The 12841-nt window shown below is 36.3% G+C and overlaps 1 protein-coding gene across 1 annotated transcript; it reads right to left on the reverse strand.

Annotated features, from left to right (window-relative positions):
• Nucleotides 1–551: 551 nt before the first annotated feature.
• Nucleotides 552–10396, reverse strand: cblc (Cbl proto-oncogene C, E3 ubiquitin protein ligase). Its single transcript, XM_026284947.1, has 12 exons — nt 8767–10396; nt 5358–5504; nt 4991–5147; nt 4599–4720; nt 4341–4478; nt 4165–4252; nt 3730–3861; nt 2921–3112; nt 1854–1982; nt 1618–1673; nt 1135–1190; nt 552–928 (listed from the first exon to the last, which is right to left on the reverse strand). Exons 1-12 carry the CDS (start codon nt 9135–9137, stop codon nt 765–767), a joined length of 1752 nt encoding a protein of 583 aa, XP_026140732.1. The 5' UTR covers nt 9138–10396; the 3' UTR covers nt 552–764.
• Between the last annotated feature and the right edge of the window lie 2445 nt (nt 10397–12841).

Below are 12841 nucleotides of genomic sequence, written 5' to 3' on the forward strand. Positions count from 1 at the left end.
TCATCATAGAAGAATGAAAGAAACGAGAAGAATGCATTCAGATGAATCCCAACCACTTGTAAACAAACAGGAAGCATGCTACTCTATTATTTTAACACAAATTGAGTTCTGTCTCAATCCAGCAGAGGGCAGCAGAGACCAAGTCGAAACAGTACGGAGCAATCAATCCGTTGTTAAGATTCTCATTTACAGCCAGCCTGGGAAAACCATTGCTTCATTTGACAGATCTCTGAAAGACTTTCGGCAGTAACAAGAATATCAATAAGTGTTTGTTTACATTCTTTTACTAAATATGACACTGTGAATTTGCAAACTATGTTGCTGTTATGTATTGTACTGTGAAACTTTGTTTGGGGTTTTGGTTTGAGCTGAAAATATTTCTTCACTTTCACACTTTTATCTTATTTAGAAAAAGTTAAACAACCTATATTTTGTGATATAAATGAAAAAAGTCAGCAGTTTGTTTAATTAACAGCATTTTTTATTCATTGTGGTCTGTCAAAACACAGTTCTTGTTATATAAAATTTAGTAGGCATGAGGTAGAATTTAAAATGTATTAAAAAGATGTGAGCAGTAAGATGCTTGTTTTCTGCTGTCAATGCAAAGGTCAATGGAGCTAATATTCCTGCATGCATATATGTTCTGAATCTGATCACTATTGAGTCCTTTGAACCATTTTGTTTGTCCAGTGTTGCAGATATCACAAGATTGCTTTGTCTTGCCAATAAACTGTACAGTCTGACGTCTGAAGTGATTTTTCCTGTCAGGATGAATTGTTTCCTTTTCTCTCCCCATGAATTTGACTTCCTGAGGGAGGCTCTGAATCCAACACACCTCTGTCATGCTCTTCCTCTTCTTCATTGCCCCTTCTTTTCTCTTTCCTTTTCCTTTTTACACTTTCTGCTGGCCCTTCCCAGGACACCCCACCTACACAGACAGGAAATCATGTTTCATCAGATGTGTTATTTCAAATCCTGCCACTAGATGTCAGTACAACAGCAGCAAAGTCATGTTCGGTCGTCTCAAGTGTTCAACAGAACCTGTCACAAGTATTCTTAAGAAAATTATTGTAAGAAATATCACAGTTATGATAAGCATACAACAGGTGAATGAAAGTTAATTATGATACCCACTGTTTCTGACACATGGCAAAGAGGAGGGACGGAAGTCTTCCAAAAGTTCCTCACTTCTGAATCCAATTAAGAAGCAGTAAAAGGATAACAGAAAAAGACATTATTATGGAAGCTTATTATTTTTATTTAATAACTTAGTAATGCATCAAAAATTCTATTATAACTCCAGTAACTCCAGAATGTATTTGGACACTTAAGGTATTCTTAAAATGTGAGAAATGTAACCGCATTAGGTGAAAACTTATCAAAGTGGCATCTGAAAGCAACTAGCATGGTAGCTAACTTTTCTGAACTATTTATGCAATGAATGTCAAGGTTATTTTTAGTGGAAGCATGACGTCAGTTACCATCAAGATCAAACAGGTGTCCTAGCAGAGGATCTAATGCAAATGTATTCATGCATTATTGCCAAATACTCATAAGGAGAATCTTAATCATGTGTACTGTGCTGTAAAAATAATGCTTATTCAAAACATTTCTTACCTATCTGAGGAAGTTTGTCTCAGCATGTTTTCTGACCAGGAACCATGTTTGACTTTCTGCGGAGAGAGAATGATAACTGATTCTCATGATTACAGTTCCACTAAATGTACTTACTAACCACTGAGGACTATGCACTTTACAAAAGTAACGTTATTCATTTCAGAATTAGGTTAACAACCACAACGTGATTTAAAAACAGCACAGATAAATAGACAGACGAGTCTACACTGGCTGACCTGTGTGCCTATGCTCAAGGATCTGGAGGCCGGTTTGGGAGATGGACACGGGGAAAGTGAATGTGTTTTGGGAGGAAGAGGGGGGGGTGATAGACTGGAACGAGGAACTTGATACTCCTCCTGTGATATCTGAAATAGTGAGAGAGGAATGAGATTAAACAACCATTAAAGTCAGAGTGAACTGAAGACTCGCAAGGAATCAAGCCTAAAATTACATTCTCATTTATTGCGTAAGCAGATGTTTTTCATAGCAAAGCAACTTGCTGTATGATGATCATACAATAAAAGCTAGTTTCAGTAAAAAAAAAAAAAAGGCAGACAATATTGCAGACAACTTTGCTTAATAAATCGAGAAAGTAACAAATCGCGATTATGAATACAATACAATTTATCGTCCAGCTCCAACAATTGGTCAATATTAAAATTCTGTTTAAATGACTCAAATGAAATAAAACTTTGTTTAAATGAATACATGAATAATAATAAAATGTCATCTTAGCATTTTGCTACAGGTAAATTTAGTCATCACAACATTTACATTAACAGTATGAAAAATGGATATTCATTTTGAGATTTATTAAATATTACATTAAACAGTGTTTTTATAGATGGACTTTACGTGAGCTTTAGATGGTGGCAAAGTTAATCTAAATAGGTAATACAATTTTAAAACTGGAAATGAGCATTCACAACTAATATCTATAAACAAATTGAGAAAACTGTAATATTGGCTGATAACTGATACAGAACAGATTATGCAATCACCAATAATCTAGCCATTATACTGATGAATAATTGTATAAATTGTGTAAAAACTGTTTGTTTGTTTGTTTGTTTAATGTAAATGTATTTTGTATGAAAGGACAGTGTGAGGTCTAGAGGTCTTGGCGTTTTGTGTAAATGTGGTTGGTTATATAAAAAAACAAGCAATGGAAATTCATATTTGAGAACTCTAAGCACACAAGAGTAAACATATAAGAGTAAAATCTCATTCAATTAAAAAAATAAAATAAAATAAATAAATGGAAATTTCAGATTACACCCATTCCCATATTACACACTCTCACCTTTTTCATAAAAGCTAGTTTTTTCATCACCAGCTCCACATCCTCATGATCATCCTCCTCATCTTCGTCTTCCTCCTCTTCCTCCTTCCCCCCTGCCCTCCTGTCTCTCGCTGGCTGGTAGGGCTCAATGAGGATGGACTCTGTGCCTCTGATGTCACAGCGGCAGTAGGGGCACGTGTGCCCGTCTGACTTCTGCACATCAGAGGGAGCGACACAACTTTCACATGCAAATTCACATACTTATTTAATGCTCCCAAGGGCATCCTTCTCCTGCACATCACGCCACAAGAAAGACTTGCTTATCTCTTGACATCTTATGAGAGTTGCACATGTCTTTGAATGTGTAAGATGTAGAGCTACAGAAATGCATCACGTCCTCTCGTTTGATAGGGTAAATGTTATCTTAGCATGCAATGAAGAGTGACTTAAGAGAAGTGGAAAATCAGTCACACTGCACACATATGCTTGATCAAACACAGGCAGGAAGCTTGAGCCAAAATGTCAGGTCATGCTGCATGACACTGTGGCAAACACAATATTTCATGCGGAACTGCTTTCTGAATGACTTTGCTTTATGCAAGCATTTAATTCTCTGTTTATGTTAGTGGTTTATTTCAAGTAAAAGAGTTGTATTCTAATGAGTTCTATTTAATATGTTTGTACATCAACAACGGAAAACTCAATCATGTAATCATGTATAGCTGTTCTGAATGTGGGTTTCTGGGTGTTACTTGACCATGACTGATTGTGAGTGTGCATGCAAGTGTGAATGGAGATAGAGGTCTGAGCACAATAAGAAAATGATATACCTGCCAGCCAGTCAAGCAGGGCTTGCACAGCAGATGCCCACAGGGCTGAATGCGAGTGTCCTTGTCTCGTTCTGTGCAGATTTTGCAGAGCTGAAATGTGCTGCCAATCTCACAGTATAATTCATACTGCTCCTGAAGAGAGAAATTCAACACATAAAGGATAGAGTGCATCTTGCATTAGAGACACACAAAGAAATTGCTAAAAAAAAAAAAAAAAAGAGTATGTCAAACTCTAATTTATCAGCTTTTAAGACACAAATGCAAAAAAAAAAAAAAAAGAAAAGGAGGATTTAATTGAATGTAGTATAGTACAAGATTATTAATATTATTATAATTGACATTTTATTGTAACATGCCCCCCCCCCCAAAAAAAACAAAACATTTAGTTTATTTGAAGAAAAGACCATGCTTTTATATAGTTGAGGTATATATTACCTCTGTGACTTTGACTCGACCCTTCTGAGTCGAACTGCACAGGCTGGTGAGGTCTGGGTTTACATCATGCCCATCAGGATACAAATAGCTGTAGATATAAGCATCCAGATTATGATTACATTATGATGTCAGATTTCATTTCCATGTACTTTTTTTTAATTAGATTTTGAACTCACCAGCCCTCTCTGAAACCTTGTATGAGTGCTTGGTAAAGAGGTGTGTTTTGGGGAATGGTTTGCACAATGTTGCCATCACTGGTCACATGACCAATCGCCCACTGACCCATTTGTGTGCAACTGAGACGAAAGATGTAGCTGTGGAGAGAGCCAGTGAGAGTTCAGATCTAAACCACTGTAGTTCTAAGGTTAAACCTAGATGAGCTATCCATAATACTTGGGGTTTATCAGCTCATTTGGGCTTTGCCATTGTCTTACCTGCCAGGACGGTGTCTGTAGTGCTCTAGTCGGACCTTGACCTGGTCGTAGGTGAGAAAAGCCATGTATCCTGGGTGAGTTACTGCTAAATGATTCCAGTTTCTTAACAAAGTTGACCAGGGCTAAAAAAAAAAAAAAAAAACTCCATGAGAACCATGAAGTGATGTTCTATTGCAGACAACTTTCATTAATAGATTAGAAGGCCTGAAACTTTAACGTCTATAATAAACAAATGTTATACATAATGTTATATATATAATGTTACAAATGTAATAATCTACTTTTCATGCTTGATTTATTTTATATGACTTATTTTATCAAACATATCTAATATTAAGTCATGGACTGTTGCTGCTTTTTTTAAACAAAAGTTCTGATCAAGATTAGGATACCTGAAAAAGCCTGGTGAAAATATCAAACTCAAAGATGGATATGTGATCGTTACAAGTGAGATCAACTGTGGACTTCAAAGCCATGGCCTCCATTCCCTCTTCTAAGTAATGAACCCTCCTCAGCTGCTGTTTAAAAATGTTCCATTGCACTATACATCTGAGAGAGAGAGACATAGACATAGACATAGACATAGACAGAGAGAGAGAGAGAGAGAGAGAGAGACATAGACAGAGAGAGAGAGAGAGAGAGAGAGAGAGAGAGAGACATAGACAGATAGAGAGAGAGAGAGAGAGAGTTAATGATCCAAAGATGGATGCGTACATCTGAATCTTCAGTACACATTAAAGTAAATTATTTTTGTCATACTTGTGTCCAAAGGCTTTCCTCCAGAAGTCTTTGGCCTCTGTCTTTGTAATTCTATAAGTATCACCCTGAAATCTTCCCCCAGGAAACAAAGATTGTAGTTCATTCAACATGTGGCTGAACAGCAGTGACAGCTTAGTAAGATTTCTCCTGAAATAGAAAGAATGTAATATTTTTTACATTAAAAATATACATATTTTGTCTGTGTACAAATATTACATAGTGAAACACATCTGTCTGTATAAAGTGTCTAGAAATACTAGGTGCACAGAAGAGCTGTGGTGCTTTTTTGTTTTGTGCACAATGAAAATAGTTTTTTAATGTGTTCTAAAATCATGTTAAAAAGTTGCACAAACATACACCCAAAAAGAAACAAAAGACTGACATAAGCACAATGCACTCTAACGCCTAGAAACAGGAAGTAGTACTTTGATGCATCCTGTCCTGAGTGTCTGTGGTCGGGCTGACAGAATTTTCCATTACTAATTGATCAAAGAGGTTGCCATGGTAGCATCAGCATCCTCTACGCACAGCACGGCACAGATCAGCACCTCTCATCTGTTACACTCGTGTCACAAATGTGCATAATTAACTCAGACTGCATAAATACAGGGAAAATAAATGTATTTATTAAATGCACACAACAGTACAGATGTAATATGCATTGTTTTTTGTGTAGTAGGTGATGTTTCAACGTTTCATTGTTTTATGATGTCTATTGTTTTTTTGCTTGTTTTTTTAATGTTGTAAATAAGGCTATTGGAGCACTTTCTACAAGAAAATACTATTTCAGTCTTTCTTCTTAAACATGTAATTCTTAATTCAATATGTTACTTGATCTTTCTCAGGAATTACTTCTGAAATGTACTACTACTTTTTGAGTGAAAACTGTTTTAACGGCAATACATTTTTTTCAGTGTACAGTTTAGTCAGTAATAAATCTTAGAATTGAGATTCCTTGAGTCTGTTTCTGTTAGGCTCTGGATAATGTGGCTTTAGCGTGTTGAGATACATGTGCATCTAACTTGGGTGCTAAACTGACCAACCATGGCTTGTGCAACAGATTTTTCCACTCAGACAATATGACCGCTTTGTTTCTACTTTTATCTCTAGTAGCTAAGCCACAAAGCCCTCATTTCTTCTTACCTTTTATCTGAGCAGCCAACAGAAAGTATAGCGCTTCTGAGGCCTGAAGTTTCCTTTAGTCACCTTCTTAAATTTTCCACCACATACTGTCCTGTCCACTAACCATGTTGCCATGGTCTAATCGCTGCCCAGCAGTCATAAATCAGGTGAAATGAGCTCCATGTACCCACATGTACTGTATTAGGTTTTTGTGGTCATTTCGTTCTCTCTTATAAATAAATAATTTGCTTACAGGGGAGATATAATAGGCTATTTCATTCTTCTCAATACAAAATCAGAAATTTAAGGAATGGGGTGTGACCCACTGTATCTATTTATCAAATATATTATCATCCATGTATTTTGTCAGCATATCATAAGTGATGGACACATTGTGATACTGCTTGTATTCTTTCAAACTTTTCTCAACCCTAAAGGTCCAGCTGTGACATGCTGTGTGAAATATTGAACACATTGGCGCTCAAGTGGAAAGAAGGAAAAAAAAAAAACCCTGCGACTTGAAGGTCTTGCTATTCAGCTTCAAACAGAAGAGAAGGTAAACAATTTGCAGACATTGCAAACAAGCCCATTATTTACTTTGACTTGGAGATAAATGAGGAGCAGACCAAATATTATGTCTTTTGGGTCTCAGGGATTTTATGTTATTCTCTAATGTGATGTATTATTTGAGGAGCATATTTCATTCTCTCTTTTTGCCGTGCATAAACAAAAATAATACGATAAAAAATAAAGTTATGTTTTGTGATCAGGAAGTTAGCAGAACAGCCACTGCTGTGCCGAAACATAACATTAAACTGTTGGCCTCCGTCGCCAGAGGAAAGTTTCCTCCATTTCCATGATAATGCCCCACTATACACACTGGTCATTAGTAGTCACAGCAGAGCAGAGACTTGGTCAAGACTCACCACAAAGTCTAAATAGGGACAGAAAGTCTATCTTTTGTTTCTTAAGATTAAAAAATAAGGTGTTTTATTCCAGTCAAATTGTTGTTAAGGTTTATAACAGGGACTTTTTTCTAGGATCGTTTTTCCCTCGCAAAACTGATTACCATCTTTATACGTGTGTGGACATGTCAGTACTTATATTTACATTCTTTTGACAGACGTTTTTGCTAAGCATTGTAATTCTATTTATAGGTACATGTAGCGTGCCTTGCAAATGTTTAATCAGTCTTACCATTTCATTTGATGACCTAATTTAAATACTTTTTCTACCACTACTTAAATAGTTTTAATACTTAATGTATTTCTGCTGCTTTTTGACAGTCTTTTTTATTATAATTAGATTACAAAAACCAAAGGACCATTGTTAGAGAAGTGGTGATGAGTCTTGAATTAAAGTGGTATTGACATTTCCAGATTCTTCAGTTACCAAAAAAACTTATTGCATTTCTGTCCGAGCTATATGGTAAATTTTTGGTAAACAAAACATTTTAGGTCTGCTCTATTCAAGAAACCTGTTAATTTAATTTATACTTTATTTCTCTCTCTCTCTCTCTCTCTCTCTCTCGCACACACACACACACACACACACACTACCTATTAAATTAAGGTTCTGATATGTATCTAAATCATCTAAAAATCACTTTGTTCACACAATTAAAGTGTAGTAGAGAAAGTCCACTTTTATGCATGTAACCACTTATGATTGGTTAAGTTTATGGATAGCATCATTTTTAGCAGAGCTATATGAATGAAAAGATGAAATCTCTCACCACACACACACTAATTTATACTTTAATATATGATTACATTTTATTTTGATAATCCAAGTCAACCTAATCTCATTAATTTATAACTACATGTCAAATTACCCACTTTAGAGAATTGGTACTTTTTGGTTAGGATTAGGGTTAGGGTTAGTACTTATATGTACTTATATGTACTTATATACTGTTTATACACATACACACACAAACACACACACACACACACACACACATAAACATATACCCAATCTTACAATTTTTTTACTTTTGGAGCATTTCTCTGTTTTTATTTTTTATTAAAAAAAATTATATTATTCTGGTTTATTTTAAGTATATCAAATATATCACCAGCAAAAATGATTCACACTTTTGATGGAACTACCTAAAACAAACCAGATTAATCTGCTTTATTATCTATGTACCTTGTGTCTGTTTTTTACCTTTAATATCTTTCAGTCCACTCAATTATGATCGTCTTTGAGATGTTCTGAAGAACACACATACCGAGTCCAGAGCGTAGACTAAAAACTGACCTCTGTGCTTCTTGTGTTGTCTTACCTGTAGCTTGATGTCTCTTCAAACATCTTCTCCTTGCCATCCTTGAACAGTAGCACAGCTTTATCTGCCTTGTCCAGCAGGTGTCGAACGTGGATCCTCAGATAATCACCCTCGTCCCCTCGTGGCACGGCCATCATGGAGCCCCTGTAGGGAGCCCATACTTCTGTCAGGTGGATGGCGGTCTCCGACACTAGTTCGGGAAGGTACGGCGGGCTGTTTTTAAGACCCAACCTGGGGTTGGTGCTCAGTTTATGCAGTTTGTCCAGTCTCCTGAGAACTTTATCAAGAAGTTTACGGTCCGTGCTGGTGGGGGACTGAGACACGGTCTGAGAAGTGTCAGGAGCTTGACTCGAACGCCTAGCTGTTGCCATGATAGATGAGCTATATCCAATGTGTCACACATGGAGTGCTAGTTAAGATTCTGCCATGTGTCTCAATCAACAGTCATTGAAAATAGTGTTGAAACAATCACTTCCTTCACACAATTAAAGTGTAGTTGATGTAGATATTCTCTTATATGCATGTAACAGCTGATAGGCTGAGTTTATGCAAAGCGTCATTTGTAGCAGAGCTAGTCTGAAAAGATGAAATCCTCTGAAACTATAACTTATCAAATGACCAGCTATAACAACAAGTGGTTAATTCACATCTCCATTATTCTCAGAAAAGTTATTTTTAGGTAGCGTGATTTATATGAAAACCACTTCCCCAGTAACTCTTTGTCCTGTTATCACAGATGATGATATAATGATAGGAAAAGCTCAAACGCAGCTGTAAGTATGATGATTTCAAAATGAACAGTCGAGAACTTGATGGAGGATATAGAGGTGGTGAGTATTGAAAGACAGAAGGCAAAGAACGCTCAGGCTGAGGTCATCAGTCATCTTACCACTGCAAAACTTAGTTCAATAATCCAGTTTAAAAACTTTGTGCTGCCCATGTCAAGGTCCGCGGGTCAGATGAAGTGAGAAGAAGATTTGTCATCATTGCCACATTCGTTTCACAAGAAACATTCTTCCCGAGCAGAACAAGAAAAGCTGACTTACCCAAACAGCACATGTGCCACACCTGACAAAAAAACTATGCAGGCTGGTTTTAGCAAAAAATAACGAAAGGTCCTCCGCAGAAAATAGATACAAAGTTCTAGTCATGTGTCTTTTTGCCATGTCTCCATTACAAAGTAACCCAAAATCATGACACCAAAAATAGTTGAAATACTAAAGCTTTACTCTCAGATCTACCAGCCTCCAGGTCCCACCATCACTCCACCCATACAGACATTTAGTGCTCTTGCTCAGCCATTATCTCTCTCATCCATGAGATTTCTGTCAGTCTGTCTGATTGTATCTCTGTGTCCTAAATTTTGAAGAGGCACTCACGCTCATGCTGCTTATGGACAGGAACTCAACTGCACACATTCACCTCTCTTTCTCCCTCTCTCTCTCTCTCTGATCAGTTTCCGGGTAGCTAACAGGCAGACAAACAGGTTTGTTTTCTTTGTGTGAGTGTGTGTGTGTGAGAGAGAGAGAGAAAGAGAAAGAGTGGGAGAGTAAGCCGAGCAGCTTGGGCTGTGTGCAGTTGGGACGTTGTTTGAATTGTGGTGTATTGGACCGACCATGTGTGAATGACTTCCTGAATACATAACAATTGAGAGTTTCTATAGTGCTTGCCTTAACATGACATTAGATTATAGCATAATTAATACTAAAATGTAATAGGCCAACTATATTGTTATTTTCATGTCATAATGTTAAATAAATGTTTTAATTCAAATTCTATATTTAATATCATATAAATTAATATATTTAAAATAAAAATATATCTAAAAACCTAAATAAACTAATAACAATCCTAACACTACTCAAAGACTAAACTAAACAGGTTTTTTGGAAGTAAAAAAAAAAGATGATAACTGATGAAACCAAAGGAAGAAAAATCATTTAAGGACTATATTATACAATATTACTAACGGCTAGTAACTGAAGACGTTTCTTGAGATTTACTTCAAACAGTTGATCCTTCATTGCCCTCTAGTGGACCAAAAATTTATAACTATTTATTTATATACCTTATTTATTTACTTATTTACTGTATATATATATATATATATATATATATATATATATATATATATATATATATATATATATACACACACATACACACACACACACACACATTGGGGATGGGTTTCACATAAAACATTTTTAGCTGGATTTGTTGTGATTTCTATTAAACAACTGCTCCATTGCTTCTTCCATATGTAATCATATAATATGTATTTGTATAGTGCAAGAGATAGTACTTAAGCTATTTAATTGAGTTGTAGTTATCTAAAACCGTCACAAATGTTCATTTTCTCTCACCAGCAGAGGGCGCTGCTTGACAGCATTTCAGCATCAATCAGCGACTCTTATGACAGTGACAGAAGAGCCAGACAGCTTCTGAAAAACGTCCAAGATGTCTTAGTTCTTAATGAACGATTTTGCCATCTCTCTCTGTTGTTACATAATACATGTCTGCCATGTCCATCTTGCATAGCAGAATAAATTATATGGTTCATATTTTACAAATTGACTAGGCCTACTATACGTTTTTTTTTTTTTTTTGCATGTTTGTTTGTTTTCTCCTCTGAAGGCAATGTATAAAAGGTACATGTAAATTTAACATGTTCTTGTTAAAAATACTTTACAATTAAATTAGAAAACTGACTTTATGAGTGTCTATGAGATTGGATTAAGGTACCAAGGACATGAACACTGTGTGCATTTAGGCCTATTGTCTTTTTTTCTCCCTCATGTCCCTCCAGAATTTAACAAGTAGCCTATATTTCAGCTATATTGTCAAATGTATTTTGATTAAGCAGCAGCAAACCTAAAGCTAAATTGAATTGCGTGTTCAATTAAATAAAAAAAGTTAATTTGAGATCCTGGAATGATCTTGTTGATCTTCAGTAGGCCCATGGGAACTAAACTAGCTGTGATTCAGCATTTTGACGTTAGGCCTATTGAATGTCATCAACTGACAAGTTCAGACCCACCACTCCTCTTGGTGTTTTAGGGACTTTAAACACCCAGTTTATTTATTTTTTCCATTTGCTGTTCAATACCCGCTCAACCCCACAATGAAGGAAAGTCCCAAACTGACCCAGGTAACACCAAACCCCTGGTGTGAGTAGGAACCAAGGCTATAGGGTGTAGGTGGAAAGAGAGGGGTATGACGAAGGTTTTTATGTGCACTTAATCTGATACCCTTTTTCTTGATTGTACAATGGGATAGATAGATAGATAGATAGATAGATAGATAGATAGATAGATAGATAGATAGATAGATAGATCAATCTCCCAATAACGTTAGAATTTTTTTCCCCCATTTTATTAATATTATTGGTTATTTCCATTCCAGTCTTTCTAGGAACGCTCTCTTTGGGTTCTATTTTGTAACCAAAAAACGTAACGTTTTCAGAACGTTCTGTGAACCAAAACATGTATCTGGGCTAGGCCATTATAGGCTATTTTTAAGGGATCTGCATGGTCAGAATGGGGGTGCTTTCCAGATAAGATGCTGAGATAGCGTATGAAAGTCAGACATTTGTTGTTATCGGTTTGAGTCATAAATTTGATCTCTAATGTAAAAAGGGCCCTATTTTATCCGTTCAATCAGTCACTAATGATCCACTGACCGATGTGAATGTGGTCAAATACAGGAAGACAGAAGGCTGGGCCTGGCAGGTTTCCCGACAGCAGCTGAGGGAGATCCCCGCCGAGATCCAGCCGCTTCCTACCAGGCACCAGAGTGAACTTTAAAAAAGGCGTAAGGCTGAAAGAAATCAAAACTACACACCTGTTCAACAAAAGCTCGCGACACATTCATCTGCTTTATGATATGAAAACACAAACATTTGTCGACATACATAAGAAAGAGTCAAAAGACTGATTCAAACACGCTAAATATTGAACAACTAAATCGAAACCGATTCCATGTTCCCTTCCAACAACAACCACCCAAAACGAAACTTTGACCTTATACGACGAATAAAGTGATTCTAATTGCCAAGTACAAAGTAACCTACTAA

Source organism: Carassius auratus, chromosome 16 (genome assembly GCF_003368295.1).
Source record: "Carassius auratus strain Wakin chromosome 16, ASM336829v1, whole genome shotgun sequence".
Lineage (NCBI taxonomy): Eukaryota > Metazoa > Chordata > Actinopteri > Cypriniformes > Cyprinidae > Carassius > Carassius auratus.

Excerpts from the sequence above, each read along its gene's own strand:
- cblc (XM_026284947.1), bottom strand. The coding sequence starts at position 9,137 with ATGGCAACAGCTAGGCGTTCGAGTCAAGCTCCTGACACTTCTCAGACC. Across the intron at positions 1,983-2,920 it reads AACTAGCTTTTATGAAAAAG|ATATCACAGGAGGAGTATCA; the intron begins GTGAGAGTGTGT and ends TCACTATTTCAG. Across the intron at positions 929-1,134 it reads TTTGCCATGTGTCAGAAACA|GTGGGGTGTCCTGGGAAGGG; the intron begins GTGGGTATCATA and ends CTGTCTGTGTAG.